The sequence below is a fragment of the Coturnix japonica genome, chromosome 4, assembly GCF_001577835.2.
Source record: "Coturnix japonica isolate 7356 chromosome 4, Coturnix japonica 2.1, whole genome shotgun sequence".
NCBI classification, from domain to species: Eukaryota; Metazoa; Chordata; class Aves; order Galliformes; family Phasianidae; genus Coturnix; species Coturnix japonica.
This window is the reverse complement of record NC_029519.1, coordinates 4,400,930-4,419,016: the sequence shown is the minus strand read 5'-3', so window position 1 is coordinate 4,419,016 and position 18,087 is coordinate 4,400,930. Positions and strand designations below refer to the sequence as shown.

Genomic DNA, 18,087 nt, shown 5'->3' with positions numbered 1-18,087 from the left:
AGCTGAGGCCCTCAACATATGGATCTTTCTTAAGGAAGTGATTTTCTGAGAACAATAGTGAACTTGAAGAGATTGACAATGCCTCTGCAGTGGTTTGGCTACAGTAAAAGGAGCTTATCAAGTTGTCCCAGCAAAAGAAAAAGTGAACTCTGAAGTAGACATTCAATTTTGGAATTGCCAGAAAACCATCAGTTTAGTATCTAATCAGACTGTTGTGTTTTTGCTCATTCATGTTCAATTCATCAAGAAAAGTGGCTTATTAATTGTAAGAACTAGGCATAAAACTTACATATCAACTACTCCGTTTTACTGCCAAAGCCTACTGTATTATACTTCAGTTTTATGTGTGTTATAATAAAAAGCATGTGTGAATACTCATATTTTAGAACAGTTGTGCATCCGTGTGGTTTGAGTTAATGCTTTTGAAAACACAGTCTCCACACGATGCTATCTGAAAATAGAATCTGCCTGCGACCAAACTTTAACTCTTGAGATCTGGTATAAAAGCATTGTAAGATTAGGGGGAAAAGAAGAAGGAATTCATTTATTGGCAAGGGGAGTTTTGTCAAACGCTCAAAAACTGGTTTTATAAAGTTAAACTTTGAAGAGGCAAAATAAAGGTGTTAAAGGTGCCAATTCACTGCAGTGCAAAGCAGTTCCACCTCCAGTACAAAGCAGAAATGGGCAAAGTGTGGCAGTTCCAATCAGGTTGAAAGGCCGGAGTGAGTACATGAGAATTTAATTCCCAATAGAAGAAAAACAAAAGATCAGCCCAGGCACAGGTTAACATTGCTGTACCATTGCAGGTCAGCACTGTGCGCTGGGAAACCGATAATGCGCTGTTGGCAAATGGCAGAATGAATCTCTGTATTCGTCATGCATTATGAAGTCGGCACTTGCAGGAGGATTAGGAACCAAGCATTTGTTTCCATTTAACTGAGTCTGTTTATTGACAGTAAATATCAGCAGCGGATATATGAATAATATCCAGTCTGTATTCCTCAGGACATCATCAGAGCGCACAGCTTTCTGCCAATAATAAGATGGAGGTAAATGAAGCTCTAAATACTTGTGCAATGTCACACTCGCATTACTTACGTGCTGCAGAGTGGTACAAATGTCAAATGATGGGTATGTTTTTAACCGTTCAGATCCCAGTGCTTTTCAGACTAGCTCTGTGTACTTCAAGGACGTACTGAGCCAATAAGCAGAATGTTTACAATGCGTGGTGACCATCATAAAAATAGAAGTGATGTATCATCTTCCTCTGCTTCCCTTGTAACAGGTGCTACCATCTCTAGCCTCCACCAAAGGTCAAATGCAGTTTAGAAGTCCTGAGCTCTATTATGCTAATCAATGCAAATCTATTTAATTTTTTTCTCTGCTGAGGGAGATTTCTGTTTAACAGTCACTGTCATAACATGGTCTATTGTTAGAACAAATGACCTAGTCCATTAATTACACAGCTATCTTTCCATCAGCTAGAAAAAGACAACCTCAATTACATACACATACTGAGTAACTTGTTGTTGCAGAATGGCCAAAATAAATGGTGATGTAAACCAGTGGTGTAATTCCCTGCTGAAATTCAACCAGGATGCTTTGGGCCCATTTGTCCAAGGAAGTCAACGGTCTTCTTGGGTGACTGATTTTCAGTGACAACTCCTAAGTAGCTGTCATATTGTGAAGCCACTCACCCTGCCCTCCAGGGACAAAAAGTCTGCTTGAATTAGTACTTAGGTCCAGGTAGCAGGAACCTGACTCTGCTGCCCTCCCACCCTGGTGTGCAGAACCAGTGCCAAATCACTGTCCTGATGAGCTGGTTTGGTTGTTACACCCAGGCACTGTCATCATGGATGTCCTTGGGTCAGGTCCCAGCTTCTCATCTCTCTTTGTGCGTAAAATAACTCTGCAGTTAAGGACCAGAACTCAGAGCTTTCCCTTCCCAACAGATACGTCTGGACTTCTGCATCCACTTTGCATTGTACCCTGAGGCTCCAGAAGTATTTAGAGATAGTAAATTAATGATCTCAGCGAACCAGCCATCACGTGGTGACAGAAAATCCAGTTCCAGGTAACACTGTGTCATAGCTTCAGTGTACTTCAAGTGAATCAAAATGACACTCAGACATACAAAACACGTTCATCTGCTGGATATTTCTGGGCGGTCCCAAAAGGAACAGATAGACCATACATTCTTCTTCTTGTTTCTGTTCAGCTTCATTATTCCATCCAAAAAGCTGCTTAAAAAAAAAAAGCCTACAAGATTTCAAACAGAAAGAACAGCACAGATTACAGCACAGGTTGGATTAAAGTCACTGGAAGAAAAGGGACCTCATGAAAAATCAGAGTGTGTTTTGCCTTGTGACAAGGTATGAGAACTTCAGCAAAGCCTGGAAACTCCACTGTCATGTCTGGTTACATGCATAGCTGGTCCCACCAGGAGTGTTTCCCTTTTGTGCAAATGGGAGCTCCTTATTCCTGATCTAACCTAGGGACCTCTCACACTGCTGGGTAGACCTGTACACACAGACAAGCCAGCCCAGCACTCCAGGGCATTCAGAGCAACAGAAGAACATTATCAAGGTGTATCTGCAGGAAGGGGCACAGACAGACACCATTCTCTTGCCTCTCAGAGAAGCTTTTTAGTTGAGACTCGATGCTAAGTTAACTCTTTCTTACCAAAGCTCTTTTTTAACCAGCTCAGAATAGGTGGGATACAGCCAGTAGCGTAAGGACTCCAGTCCATATCAGATTTGCATTTCTTAGGCTGATGTTTCCAAAGTGGCAATGGTGAAGCGATACCTTCACCCAATGGTAATCTATCAGGGCTGAGTACAAAGTAACATAAGGAAAACATGCTACAGAATGTATCTGGTGGCTCTGATGTTGCTTCCCCTTGCAGTCTCTGGTTAAATTCTGCTCTCATTGTTTGTTGTTAACAGCTACAATACAAATTATTTGCAGGCGTGTATTTCAATCAACCCATTCCATTCTGAGAAGATTCACTGCTCACAGAGCATTGTCAAGGAATGAGTTGGAAGACCTTTATCACAGCACACTGCCTCTGGCCAGGGCAGGACAAACAAGCTCCATTAAATACCTGTTTTTGTCTTCGGTTAATAAGTCTGTACAGCAAAGCAGAAGCCATCAGGAAGATTTAAGCACACACACAGCAATAAGTGTACATCTAAGAGCTTTCCTGAATACATGTCCCTCACAGCCGAGTGATGATCATGTATGTATCTTCGCAGAAACAAAATGTTAATGAGTATTCATCAGAATCCTTTTTGCTTCACATTAAAAATACTCTTTGTGCAAGTGTTCCCAGGAGAACAAGGAAGAGAGGATGGAGATTTCACAGCTCTCTGAAGGCTTTTTATACAGCATTCATCCTATTTTGTCCAACTCAATAGTGGCTTTTGCTTTAACCACAAGTATACGTCACCAGCGCCACTACCCCCTAAAAAGGCAGATATGGATTCACACAAAAAATGACAGCAACGAGACAGACTTGGCAGAGTATCGTGTAAAAGAGGGACAGAAAAGACTGAACGAAGGTCGTAAAAGAAAAAAAAAATAAAATGGTGGAATTAAAAGGATTATAAGCACAGAAAAATAGCAAAAAAGCCAAATCCATCTTAAATAAACCCAGTGACAATGTCAGATAGAGTACTTTGGGGGCAGGGGCTCACTGAAAGAGGCTTTGGGAACAAAAGTGGCTGGACATTTTGCTCAGTGTGCTGTCCAGAAGCTGGTACATCCTCTTGGTTAAGATGTAAAATGACATCAAGGTCCTTTCTGTTTCCCCTCTTGGAAGCAAACAATCTGTGTGCCCCACATTTTGATTGACCACCTCCTCCAAAAGCAGCGACACTACAGAGCAGGCAGCCAGAGAAGCTGCTTTTCTCAGGGAGCACAAGTGATATTCTGGCTGAAGACTAATGACACCGAGGCCAAAGAGGATCTCTCTGGAGCTCAGGTTCATGCTCAGGCCTTAACAGGTTTCAACACAAACCCAGGGCCATATGTTGTCTTTAACTCCAGTATGTCACGTTTTACCGGACAGTCAGTGCTGTGACATCATCCCCTGTTGCTTAGCCACGTCTTGGGGATGTTCAGATCCCCTCAGACATTTGGGTCCCATGAGCAGCCAGCCTGTTTGTCAGCACCATCTGGGGGGCTCTTTGGGGAATACCCTCCACCATTCTTTCCATGAAAGCACACATACATTTCAACATACAGAAACTTCAGCGAATGCCTCCCTGCTAAATCCTCTGTAACCCACTGAAATGATATGAACCCAAAGAGCACACACTTCCCCAAATATTCCAAGGGCTTTGCAGTATCTCTAGGCAGACATTAAAAATAGAAACGTTTGAGAGTCAGACAGAGAGCCATGCTCTGGGTCTCTGTTTCACAAATGCAATGCTGACTTCCCAGGCTGGGCTCCTCAGCACAGGAACACAGTGCCCTCCCCACCCCTCTCCCAGCACCCTAAACTGAAGGCCAGATTAGATTTACAGAGTGAACTCAGCTGCTTTTGATCTCTATTCAAGGTGCCATCAAGGGATCTTAATAGGTAATATCTTAGCAAATGCTTTAAGGCCTGAAACCGTCATTAAAGAAACTTCTGATTCTCACACTTGTCTGAAAGAATAGAGGAGCAAGCTGGCTTCAAATGCCAGTTGACAGATGGGAAGACATATGGACTATAGGATTGCTGATCTAAAGAGTCAGAGCCATGGTCAGGCTGAGGAAACATACATCTTTATTTTGATGTTGACCTCAAAGGGAAGAGGTCTGAGTCAACAGAAAGGGGAAAGGGCAGAAAATATCACAAGTCTGGGGCCAGGATTGCTTTGAACTTGAGGACAAATATACTAAACGGTACGAAGTTGACAAAAAGGCTTCCTGACACTCCGTGTCTACAAATTTAGCAGTCTGACCCACATAGCTGCTGGATGCATTTTCAGTAACGAGCAGAGTGAGGATCAGTAACGCTGAAGCAATCTCTTATGGCACCCAAGAAGTTTGTCGTCTCTTCCAGCCCCAGCTATTCACCCAGCCCGGCATGGAGCCATGTGGGGGCACGGGGGGGGTCTTGGGATTGAAGTCTTTTGCCCATCATCATTTAGGGGTGACAGAAGCCCAGGATCATCCACTGGCACACATCAGTGGGTCCCCGCAGATCATTTCTCCTTGGGTTCCGTATTTGTTTCTGCATAGGCTCTATATGGAAAAACATACGACCCCTTCCCAACTCATTAACATTGCACATAACGTTTTCAATAAAACTCCCCTTGGGACACTTAACTCCATTTCAGCACTGAAACAAACAAAAAAAAATAATAAATAAATGCCCAGGATAAAGTTTAGACATTTTGAGCCTTCTGCTGAATTTAAATCTGCTGCACAAGGAATCCACGAAACAAATGAAGAGACAGATATTCCTATTGTCTTCCCAGAGAAACGCAGGGCCTTTTAGTTTGCTGGCTTTCTTCGTGTCACCTTTTTATCACTAGTGTATGCTGATGAAATCACTTCATTGCAGCCTGTTCCAAGAGATCAAACTGAATGTTGGTGCGGAGTTTCAGTGCTCAGCAGCAAAGCACGGCAGCTTCATTTCACGTCCCTGGGACACCGGGCAGGCAGAAAAATAATTGCAGACTCAGAAACGATCAAGGAATGCATCCCGGCTGCAACAGATGCTGTATTAAAAGGAAAGACAAAAGCCAAAGTGCATAATGAATTTAAAAAGATTTCTTTATCAAACATGTCATTTGTTTGAAGGACTGAATTGCTGGCATCAGATGTGGCAGATCAGCTTGTTACCAAAGTGAAACATGAAGACTGCTATGCAATGGCAATTGATGAGTCAATTGAAATCACTGATGTTGCTCAAACATGCATCTTCATTTAATATGTCAATGGTCAAAAGTTAACCAGAGACCTTCTGTTTTTGTCATCGCAGAAACAAACCAAAGGCTACAAAATGCAGCGTGCTAGCCCAGAATCTCAGAGGTCATATATACTTAATATATACCGATACTGTTAATATACTTAATGGAAGCTGACGCTCCAGCTACAGCCGTCTGTGAAAAATAATTTCTGACATAGCACTAACAACTGAACTCAGGCTCACGAGCATCAGTGCCTTGTCCATCAAAGCATTCGCTGAGCTGAATTAAAAGCAAGATATTAAAATGGCATTAGATTACCCAGAAGCACAGTTCTCAGTCTGAAGCTGACATCTATTCCTTGTGCTGTTTCAGCTTGCTCCTTATGGGGATACTGTTGAAGGCAGCAGCTTTCTAAGAGCTTGGGTGCTGCATCGATTGAGAAAAGGGAAAATAACAGAGAATGTAAAAATAGAGAAAGCTGTTTTCCAAACTCCTCCCAACTCCAAAACCAAAACAAAATACAACAGAACAAATTTCCTCCTTCCTTCCTAACCACGTAAGGGGAAAAATGGTTACCTGGACTGAATTTCTTGCACTTGATACAACAAACCCAAATAAACTTGCTGAAAAGTCTTTACTAGGTTGAATTTTTCATACGTTAGAAATCCAGAGAGGAAAAGCAGAAAGGATGAATTTATACATGATGATTTTCAACAGAAGCATCCATCCTTATTTTCACTGGAGGAAATATTACACTGACAGAGAGACTGTAACGTCTATCTCAAGGTCTTTGGGAAGTTTTTTGAAGATCTTACCATAGAGAAAAAAGTCTCCTGTGAGCTCAATACATAACTCCCTGGCCAAATTCACTGGGGATGTATTGAACCAGACAGGAAAAGCCTTTAGCGCATGGGCTTTATGGGCTGCACTGACGCTGTCTCATTTGCCAGCTTTTCTCTGCCCCAGGACTTTGTTTCCCTTCTATCCCCCAGCCAAGGGATGGGCAGCCCAGGGTCCACCTCCCAGCAGCCTCAGGGCTCACCCAACCATGCATTGAGACAGCAAGCAGCTCCGTGCCTCCATCGGCAGCCATTGCCTGGTCCCAGCACAGCTGCAGCACGATGCCTGCTGAACGCTCTGGGATTTGTTAAAAACGAGGCTTTTCTAATATGCTTAAGATGACAGACCTCAAGTTGTCGTATATTAAACTGGTGCGTACATTCCTTCCTCCGAGTAACCAATAACGGGACAAAAATCCTTGCCAACTCCACTCTGTCCCTCCTGCCAAGGATTGTTTGAGCTCAGCTCATCCCGAGTGCCCCATTGGGATCCAGATATAGATTAATACAGTTTTGAAATGCATAAGGGCCACAACCATGCAAGGCTTGATCCAACCCAGACTGGAGTCCGTGGAAAGGTCTGCATTGACGTAAGCACACAGGGAGCAGCCCCACCGCGCCTGCCCCCAGAAACCAGCCCCGGGTTGGGGTTGACAACAGGCTCCATCCCACAGCCCCGGCATGGGAACGGGACTGGCTGTGCCCACACACTGCAGCCATCCACGGCCTTGCAAGCTGTGCCAGGGCAGCTTTGCACAGGGCAGGGTCCCCATGCTCCTCCAGTTCACTTCTCATCCACAATTTCTTTGGGATTTGCTGCAGCACAGTTGTAACAACCCAAGTGGGGAGATACGAATACCTCTTTACAGTCCTCAGAACCGGCGCAGTGCTGGCAGGAGACAACATCCGCATGGGCACTATCCCTTAATTTGAGGCCTTCTGCTCTATCACAGCAATAAAAACTGCCCAGTTGAATCCTTTGTCTTTAAGATTTCCATTCTGACTGAGGCAAGTGCGGATTTATTGGTGGGAGCAACTGCAGGAGGAACATGCAGAGAGCATCAGGCGCGTGCGTGCATGCCAGCGTGGCATGTCGTGCTCTGCCCAGCACAGCAGAAACTCACGGCGCTCAGGATTAAATATGGAACTAATAGAAAATGGGTTTCCCAGTGCATCCAGAAAACAAATAAGTAAATAAATTGGCATCTTCTCCCGTGACATATACAGCACAGCCAGAGCATTGTGGGAATACAACGACCGGGCAGGACTGAAGCCAAGAGAGCAGGATCCCAGGAGCCAGACACCTGCCTTATTACGAACACTGATGCACAGCGTGGCCCCATCTCTTTCACAGGCCTCCACTCACGCAAGCAAAATTGCACAACCCGTAATGCTGCAGCTCTCCATGCTCCTACTTAAAGGCGCAGACTCACACCCCTGCAACAGCCCATCCAGGGGCAGAACCACGGCTCCCCATCCTGAAATTCCCCTTGCAACCTCCAAACCCTTCCACGGAGGCACGGAGAACGCTTAAACACTTGTTGACACTTCAAAGCAACACACTCATAAATGGTAAAATCAGCTGTGGCATCTTTCCTTGACTTCTGTAGGAAGGAGAAAGGATCACAGGACACGTCTCCAAGCACACTAAGCGACATCTATTTCCAAAACTGCCCTCAGATTTCGCCTAACATCCAGCAAGAAAGTTGCTGACAGAAGCAGGCTGGTTCCTGTTTGTGGGGCAAGGATACTTTGGGATTCAACAGAATACCAAATTTGGTAGAATGTCTTCCACTTTGGTAGAAGATATTACAAACAACTGTGCATTTTAACACGTTTTCGCATTATGCATCATTCATTTTGGGGAGGGGGTGGTGATCGCTTTCTGCAGACAGCCAGCAACGCTTCCAAGAACGAAAACGCTCATTGAAAGATAATGAAAACCAGACATTTAGCAACATTTTCATTTTGCATGTTTAAATATTTATAACTATGTTCATAAAACCACATGTTTGCTCTCCTAATGCTCTGGTGATTGTGTTTATGAAATGCAGTATTTCTCCTATGCCCTTTCCTTGTGCCCGCCCTTCTGCTGGGCACGATTTACTCGCACTGAGGATGAGCTTTTATGCACAAGGCTACCCGAGATTAAGAACAGAATATTACTGAAAAGAAGAAAGCATTTTCAGAATGTTCACATTTTGCTGACGCCTCCGTGATTGCGAGCTTTGTAGGGGGACACTGATGCTGGCTTCTTTCTTTACACAGTAATTTACTGTCAGCCTGGAAAGAAACTATTTCTTAACCTACGGTAAAATGATGAAATATAAGCGTGACACAGCCACAACACCAATACAAACTTATTCTATCAAGAGTATTATTTCACCTAGCTGGGCTGAAAGATGAACAACAAGAACAAACCTTGCTTTCACGCTGCCCGTGCTCAAGTTTGTGTTACAAATTTCTATAAAGCTGTTTGAGTGCCACAGACATCAGGAGTGCGGCACTTAACAGACCCAGATGTGAGCACGCTCTTGTTTTTCTCTGTCCTCTGATTACAGACATCACCATACAGCTGACACAGCTGATGCTGGTATAGTAAACATGCAAAGAGCGGGTGAATGCAAAGCAAAGCTGACAGAAATCACAGCCAGAGAACGCAGGTGGGGTCTTGCTGAAATCACTCACACGTGGGTTTCCACACAGCCCACCAAGTCTTTTTTTTTAATCAAGATCATAATTCTCATAGTGCCCCACACCTGCTTGTACTTCTATAAAAGAACTGAGCATTATTCAGGTATTTTAATTATTGTTGTTTTCCCCCTGTTCCCCCTACAAAAAAGAAAATAAATCGCCAACCTGAGATTTCTGACCGACTGAGGGGACTCCTCTGAAACCAACTCCCTCAGCAGCACAACGTGAGCTCAGCAGAGCACTTTGATTTTGGCTCAGCCCAGCATCCTCCTGAAGGCACAGGGAGAATCTTCAAGGCACGATTCCTGCTCCTTTGGTCCTTTGCCCGCCCGCTCCTCCCGCATCAGCACAGAGCGAAAAGGAGACAGAAAAAAAGGGGCAGATTGCAACGTCACACTGGAATCTCATTTTAAATACAAATCGAGCGCTTGCAAAGACATTAAAGTAAATCATTCCACTTACTGCATTATTTTAAAACATTTCTGCAGGCTCAAGATTAAAAATTAAATCTATATTTTACCGTCACAGTGTTGCCAGTTCTTAGATTATTATTAATAGCCTCATATTTTTTTTAAATACAATTCAACTTCCAGATTCAGGCCATTATAAGAAAGCTCAGACTGCACTCCAAAGCACAGGTATGTTACACTGCTTTGGTCTAAAGAGCTTCACCAAAAGAGAAAGGCAAAATGAAATCTGGCAAGCAAGGCTCACAACGCTGATGGAAAAGGAAAAAAACAGGGGAAAAAAGGGGGGGAACCTTTTCTTTTTTCTTGCTGCACTTTGCCAAACGAAGCAATGCTGTTTAAGACCAGTCCTTAAAGGTGGGTGGCTGACAGCTGCAGCATCTTCTTATTTAGTAAAGAGGAATATTGTGGGAATTGCGCAGTCTGGGGACCATCTGCACCAGTGAGCAGCAGAGCTCTGCCCGCGTGGCTCAGCGTGGGGCTGAGAACTCAGCGCACACCATCAGAGATTTATCCCTGAATTCGAGCCCGTCCCTCAGCCCCACATCAGACTTTTCCTCAAGTTATGGCCAAATTTCTCTCCGCAGCCCCAGAGAACCTTCAATTCAACTGCGTCCTACTAACATGGGCAAAAACAAGCACTTGAGAAATGAAAATAAGGACAAAAAAAGAGGGGAAATGGAACAAAAACACCTTACTGATCAAAACAGCATGAGAACTGTGCCGTGCAAAGCACAGAAAGCAGCAAAAACAGCCATTAAAAAAAATAATTAAAAGAAATAGAATAGCGTTTTTGCAATACATTATTGTCTCAGTGAAACTGGGGATGGGATTCAGAGAGGAGCTGGTGGGCAGCATATTTCTTTCAGGGCAGTGTATTTCAGGGCAGTGCTCACTGCCTGTTGGGACGCTCTGCCTGCCGCCAGCCTTCCCCACGTCAGTGCTCTCTGTGCACCAAGCAGAAACCCAAAGCTGACGTCTCCCACCCCGCTGTGACCTCTCAGCTCAAGGCTGCGGCCCACGGATAAGGCCCAGCACTCATTTCTACCCCCAAAGCCACCAAGAGCCAGGATGGTGTGGGGAAGCAGGCCTATCTCTAGGCTGCACCCCACCCTTCGAGCCTGGTTAACCAAGAGTGAAAACTCACATCGTAACACAAAGCTATGCTGCTGCCCTCCATCCCTGCAAGGCTCCGATTCAGCATTCAGCAGGACAGCCTTCACTCCCTCTACGCACTGTTACAGCCCTCTGAGCAGTGTGCTGAGCAGCACTCATGGGGCACACAGCATGTTTTAAAGCATGCAAACGGCACGGTGAGGTGAACCAAATGGCTCAGCTCCACGAATGAAGGCGTAGATAAGTCAACACAACACAAATTCCTTCCTTCTGCCTGATAGAATTAGATTTCTGCAAAGAATTTAAAGCTTCCTCTAGAGTTTTGCTGCTCCAAAACAAGCACGCATCTCTGCAGAGGTGTTTTCCATATAGTCTGGTCATGCCGAAAGCATCAATAGCGGGGTTGGCTTATCCAAAAGCAAGGCTCAGCTGAAAAAGCTGCTATTAGTTAGTGCGTAATATGTTTAATCTGGGAACACTATATGGAAACAAAACAAAACAAGAGATGCAAACACAATACTGAAGCCCACCACTGCTTTGGGAATGAGGGCTTTGCAGCCAGCAGAGTTACTAAAGGAACTTAATTCTTGGTGCTGTAGCTCTGAGACACTTGTGCACAACCTGATCAAACGCCTCCGGGACCGCCTTCCCACTGTGTGCAGCCAACAGCATGCACAGAGCTTGAAAAAATATATATTATTTTCATTGGGTTACAGCAGACACAGAGACAGATAGGCACAAACAATGACACCAAAGGAATCAAAATATTCATGGCTCATAAAGCGTGGTAGAAAAGGAATGGCTCCAGCTCATCGCCTGCCCCTGCTCGGATTCTTTATAGCACAATGAATCACCGTTTTAGCCCTTTTAGAAGACCATCCTGAGTTCTGTTTATTTGGGGGACAAATCCACCTAATCTCGCTCATACAGCAACTACAAGAGGGCTGCCAGTCTGAGAGAGGATGGCAGAGCACAGCCCCTTTTTTGTATGCAGTCCTGGGACCCTTCAGGGTACAACACCAGATCCATTTTTAATGACAGACACACTGAGAGCTGTGCTAACAGGTCACCTGCTTCACCAGCACCATCCTGCCCTGTTTGCAGGGAGAAACCCCAAACTGTGAGAACAGAGGATGCCCCATTGCCAGGCCCTTGCACTGCATTCAGGAGCTCACCCCACAACCAGCCAAAGGAATGCAGGAATAAAGCAAGAGTGTCCTATGCTCTAGGACTGAGTCTCTCTAACATGGGCAAGAGTGAGGAATGGAGGCTTTTGGTTTCTTTTACAGAAAAAAAAAAAAATAATAATAAATTATAAAATACATATAACAATAATAATGCATATATCCTTATTTATCCACAAACACTCAGCAGCAGCAGCACAGCATGATGTACATGGGGACACAGCCCTGCTGCTCCTTCCCCTCACTGCTAGCCCCAAGCATCTCATTCTGTAAGCATCTCATAGCCCTCAGAACAGGCTGCCAGCCCCGTGTACACCCATCCCAAGCATCACCTCCATTCCAAACTACACACACACAACCTATCTGCCTCTGCCCCTTTTTTGGGGGTGCTGCAGAGCAGCTGCCTCAGCAGGGCGGCCCTGACCTCAGCAGAGCACAGACAACATTCTGCTCCCTCTTCCCCATCCAAAGGCAGTATAGGGAGACTCCGAGGCTGCCAAGTCACCCAGAGGAGGCAAATGACACAGGACGCTGGATTTAAAGCCTTGCTAGAAAGACGCCTGGGGCCGTGCTGCAAACCTACAGGCACAACTTGTCAGGGTTGTCAGGGCAGGAACAAGCACGACCATGAAGGGTCGTGGCTGCATGGCAGCTCGCATCCCAAACCTCTGCCCAGGGCAGAGCCCTCAGCCCGGTGGAACCCCACAGAGCCCTGCACACCCCACGCCTCCCCAGTTCCAAGCAAACCAGTAACAAATCCGAGCCTACCGGCACCTTTCTGAGGCTGGAGCGGTTCTGAGGCTGGCGCAGGCACGACACAGGTGGGCGGCCGAGGAAAACCCGACGGCCCCAGGCGGCTCCGTTCCTCCTGGCCCGGCGCGGCTCCGTGACTCCACGAACAGCGAGAGCGCTCACGGCGTCGAGCAGCGGGATCACGGCTGGCCGAGCACCTCGAGGGGAACTCTGCAACTGTTTTAAGGGGAGAAATTCAGCAATGAGAGTAGGTGGGAAAGCTGCCTTTACCTGGCTTGGGATTTCTGTTTGTTTGTTTGCTTTGTTTTTCAGACATGCAGCACCAGATGCTTCTATCTACCTTTCTCCTTTCTTTTCCTGCCAGATAAAAGACTTCTTTTAATTATTATTTTTCGGGGGGAGAGGTGGGGGTGAGGGGCTGGGAAGGGGAAAGGATGAAGAAATTCGCTTAAGGTTAATTTTTAAAGCATGCAGTGTCCCGTGGGCCGCCCTCCCGAGCATCACGGAAGAGGAGACGGCCGCTCGCGATGCCCCCGAGTCAAGTTCAAGACGGGCCCGCCGGGGGGGGCCGCTCCCGGTGCGCGGCCCGGGGGGTCCCCACCCGCAGAGAGATCCGAGGACGATGCGACTCCGGCACCGGGCAGAACATCGGCCGCGCACCGCCGGGACACGGAGCCGCCTCGTCCCGCCGCAGCCCGTGCGGTGCCGGGGGTTTCCCGGAGCGGTGCACGGAACTTTGAGGGGAGCTGTTTTCCACCGTCGCTCCGGTTGTTTGAGGCTCTTCCGCGGCGCTGGGAGTTTCTCTGCTCAGCTCTCCTGGGGATAGGGACGCTTTGTCGAATCCTGATCGGAAAGAAAGAAAAAGCAAAACGAAAACAAAACAACAAAAGCAGACGATAACGGACTAAGTCCGGCGCGCCTCGAAGTCGCCCGTGTCCCCTTCGGGAAGCAGCCCGCTGCCGGCTCCCGGCCCCGTACTCACCGTCGGGCTGCCCCGTTGCCCGCGGGGCTCCTCTCCGTCGGCGCCGCCGCTCTCCGGGCTCCGTCGGCTCGGGAAGAGATGCGAAGCGGAGGGCGGGGACAAAAAGGCAGGAGAAAAAGCAGCAGCGAAGAGCCGGACGCTTCTCCCGCATCGCCGGCCCCAAAACAACGGCGCGGACCCGAACCGGCCCACGACGACCCCCGAAAAGGGAGAGTGAAGGGACACGAAAGGGTCAAAAACGGCTCGCGGGGGCTCTTTCCAAAACAATAAACTTTTAATGCTAAAGCAGTTATAGCCAAAAGCTGTACAGAGTTGATTTTTGTTGTTGTCGTTGTTGCTGTTTGTATTTTTTTTTCCTTTTTTTTTTTCTTTTGTTAGAAAACAATTTTTTTTTTCTCCCCCATAAATATTGTTCAGTTCCCGGCACTTTGTCTCAATAATTAAATTACGAACGATAAATATGGCATCATGGATATGTATTTACAAAAAAAGTTATTACAAAAAGGCAACTGTTATACTAAACGTCACAATCTGGGTAGAATAAACACCACATCCTCATCCTGAAAAATACTGACCGACCCCATCAGATGAGAATACATTCACAAGTGTAATGCTTGGAGAGAGAGAGAAAGAGAGAAGGAGAAAGAGGAGGAGAGCAGAGAGAGAAGCAGCAGGAGAGCTAGAGAGGAAAGTTCAAGACATAACAGGACTTTGGCACGGTTTAAGACTGTAAGTTTAAACAATCACCACTAAGGCGAAGGAGAATTTTCATCCTCATGTCAACATCCCACCGAAAGAAGAAGTAGAAGAAAACCAAAACAAACCAAAAGGAAAAGTAACAAGTGGGGAATCGGAGGTACTGGGGCAAGGAGAGGGAAAATAATAAATCAAAGGAACAACTGCACAAATAAAAAGGAAAGGAAAAAAGAAACCCAATCCTGAGAAAAGGACATGGCTAGTCCAGCGTCTCGGCTTGCAAAAAATAGTAATAATTATAATATAATAATAAAAGATGTCCCCCCCCTCCCCCCCCATCGGGTTCCTGGCAGTTAACTAGCCCTATGCGGTCGTCGGTGTGGAAACTCCATTTCCGTGGGAGCGAGCTGCAGTGGGCTTGGCTTGTCCTTTCCGCCTCGTTCCCAAGGCTTTTGGTCCAGTCTCTGGCCGGGCAGCCTCAGCCTTCACACGTACCACTCGTTAAAATTGGGGGGCAGGCCGGGGTTGTGGCCGGGGTTCCCTTGCAGGGCTGCCGGCGGCGTTTTCGTGGAGTCCTTGCTGCCGGCCGAGCCCACCGCCGGGGGGGTGGAGGACTCATAGCCTGAACTGGCTGCAGGGGAAGAGTCCGAGCCCTGGGATTCGTGCACCTAAAATCAAGAGGTAAAGATGGGGAGCGAGCCCGGGGCAGCGCTGAGGCAGGTCGAGATGCTACGTGCACACAGGGGGATATTGTGGGTTCCCTGCTCGGCAGCGTGCCGGTCACTCTGAGCACTGTGCTGTGCCGCTGCAGCTCCCAGCAACTTCCCAGCATGGGGGGCTGCAGTATGCCAGTGTGGGGGTCTGCAGCTACAGCCCAGGCTGCATTTGCACAGCTCTCCAGATCACAGAGCCCTACAAACCAGGCAGCGCTTGCACCAGCAGAAGCACAAAAAGAAACTACACCATTTCCCCGGGCTGTGCTCCAGCCGTGGCTCAGGCACTAAGGACAGCAGGGCCAGGAGCTGGGAGTGCTGTGCAGGCAATGCACAGCTCTGCCCCGTCCGGCCCGGAGCACACCAGCATCGCTGCATGGGGAAGGAAGAGCTGAGGAGCAGAGGCTGCTTACCTTCATGTGTTTCCTAAGCGAGCTGGGGTGGGTGTAGGATTTGTCGCACACCTTGCAGATGTAGGGCTTGTCCGAGGTGTGGACGTGCATGTGTTTCTTCCTGTCGCTGCTGTTGGCGAAGCGCCGGTCGCAGCCCTCAAACTCGCACTTGAAGGGCTTCTCACCTGTGAAATTCAGAGAGGGTGAAGGAAGGCAACTCCCCGCTCCGTCCCGCCGCTCCCTCCCTCCGCCCCCACCACGAGGACACGCCGGGACCCCCCCCCCACACACACACAAAATAAAACACAAAGAAGGGGTCTGAGGCAGCGCCGTTTGTTACACGGCGGATCCATTCGGGTCAGTCTTTGTTACTTTTACTTCGCCCGAGCAAGGAGAAGCCCCGAGATCGGCGGCTTGGGCAGCTCTACACGGCGCCCACAACACGTTCGTTCCCTGCCTTCTTTCCCACTTTCCCGCGGCCGAAAGGAAGAAGGAGCTGCAAATAAACAGACTTTGAGCAAAGACTCGCTGATTTAATTAGGAGAGACGCCAAGCGGGCCTGAAAATCAAATAAAGTGGGTGGGGGGAAGAGGCGGAATCTCCACAAACGGGGGCTTATCGGCATTTCCACGGCTCCCCCCGCACGGGTCGGCACCGCCGCTCGGCACGGCACATCCCCGGCTCTTACCTGTGTGAGTCCGTTTGTGGATCTTGAGGTTCTCGGACCTGGCGAAGACCTTCCCGCAGCCGGGGAAGGGGCAGGGGAAGGGTTTCTCCCCCGTGTGCACCCGAATGTGGTTGACCAGTTTGTATTTCGCCTTGAAGGATTTGCCTTCCCGCGGGCACTCGTCCCAGTAGCAGATGTGGTTGTTCTGCTCCGGACCCCCGACGTGCTCCATGGTGACGTGAGTGACCAACTCGTGCATGGTGCTGAAAGTCCTGTCGCAGCTCTTCTTGGGTCGGCTGAGCTGGCTCTCGTCGAGCCACTTGCAGGACAGCTCTTGCTTGATGGGCTGCCGCATGTACCGAAAGAAAGCCCCGGGCCCGTGGTGGTGATGGTGGTGGTGGTGATGAGCGGCCACGTTCACTCCCATATTCATGTTCATGTGGTTGTAGTTGTGGAACTGGGCCCCGCCGTAAGGGTCCGTGCGGGGGCTGGAGACGGCGCGGTACGGGTCCGGCCGCCCGAAGAGATCCCCGCGTAGCCCCAGGTGCATTTGCCCGTTGTCCACGTGCCCTCCGGGGGACGTGTGGCTCGGGCTCTGCTCGTGGAGCCCGGGGAAGAGCAGGTAGCCCGGGCTGTCCGGGATGCCGCCGGGGCCGTGCAAACCTCCGGGAGAGCCGCCGAAAAGGCCGTGCTGAGTCGTGCCGGAGCCGGCGTCCGCGATCCCGGAGCCGCGGTTGCGAAACAGAAAGTCGCGGGTGGAGTTGAAGGCGGCGGCCCCGCCGTACGAGGGCACCTGGCCGGCGTGGTGGTGGTGGTGATGGTGGTGATGGCCGAGAGCGCTGGCGTAGCCCGGAGCCTGGGGGGTGAACGCGGAGCTCTGCCCGGCGGCGAGGTCGTGCGGGGCCGCGTTCAGCTTGAAGGCGGCGGCGGCGTGCGAGGAGTCCCCGAAGGGGCCCAGTCCCATCCCGGCGGCGGCGGCGGGGTCGCGGCCCGGCATCTCGTGGTGGCGGGGAGCCGCGAAGCCGCCCACCCCCAGCGCCGGGAACTGCGGCCCTCCGTCCAGCAGCATCGTCATGGGCGCGGGGCCGGCGGAGCGGCGACAACAGCGGCAGCCTGACCCCCCCCTTCTCCGCCCCTCCTCCCTCCCCCCGCCCCAAAAAAGTACAAAACCACCCCAAAACGCGTCCCCGCCCCCTCCCCCCCTCTACCCCCCCCCCTCGGTTCAAACAAACAAACAAATAAATAAATAAAAGCAAAGCCCCGAGCCCACCCGCCGCCCCTGGAGGCGACGCCCCCGCTCCGGGGCCGTGCCGGGCAGGGCGGCGACACGCAGCAGGGCGAGGCGCAGCGCGGCCCCGCTCCCGCTCGGAGCCGTCGGGCACTGACGGGGCGCCCGCCCGCGCCTCGCACATAAACCAACTCCGGGGCCAGGCCGAGCAGCGCCAATGGGGAGCCGCGGGCCGCCGCTGCATGTGACCCTCCTCTCCGAGTCTCATTGGTAGCTCTGAGCTTGATTGGCACGATCCCCGAGCCGAGGGGGATTCTGATTGGGCGGGAGAGACCCGCAGGTAGAACGGGGGAGGGGGCGGGCGCGACGGGGGGGACCCGACGGGGTGGGAAAAAGGGGGGGGGGGGGGAAACGCGGGCGGCCCCGAGACCCCGAACCGCCGCCAGCCGAGGG

General features: G+C 49.4%; 1 protein-coding gene across 1 annotated transcript; it reads right to left on the bottom strand.

Moving 5' to 3' along the window:
- Positions 1–14,295: 14,295 nt before the first annotated feature.
- Positions 14,296–17,535, bottom strand: ZIC3 (Zic family member 3). The gene is made up of 3 exons (XM_015860425.2): positions 16,428–17,535; positions 15,761–15,924; positions 14,296–15,302 (listed from the first exon to the last, which is right to left on the bottom strand). Exons 1-3 carry the CDS (start codon positions 17,479–17,481, stop codon positions 15,120–15,122), a joined length of 1,401 nt encoding a protein of 466 aa, XP_015715911.1. The 5' UTR covers positions 17,482–17,535; the 3' UTR covers positions 14,296–15,119.
- Positions 17,536–18,087: the final 552 nt, after the last annotated feature.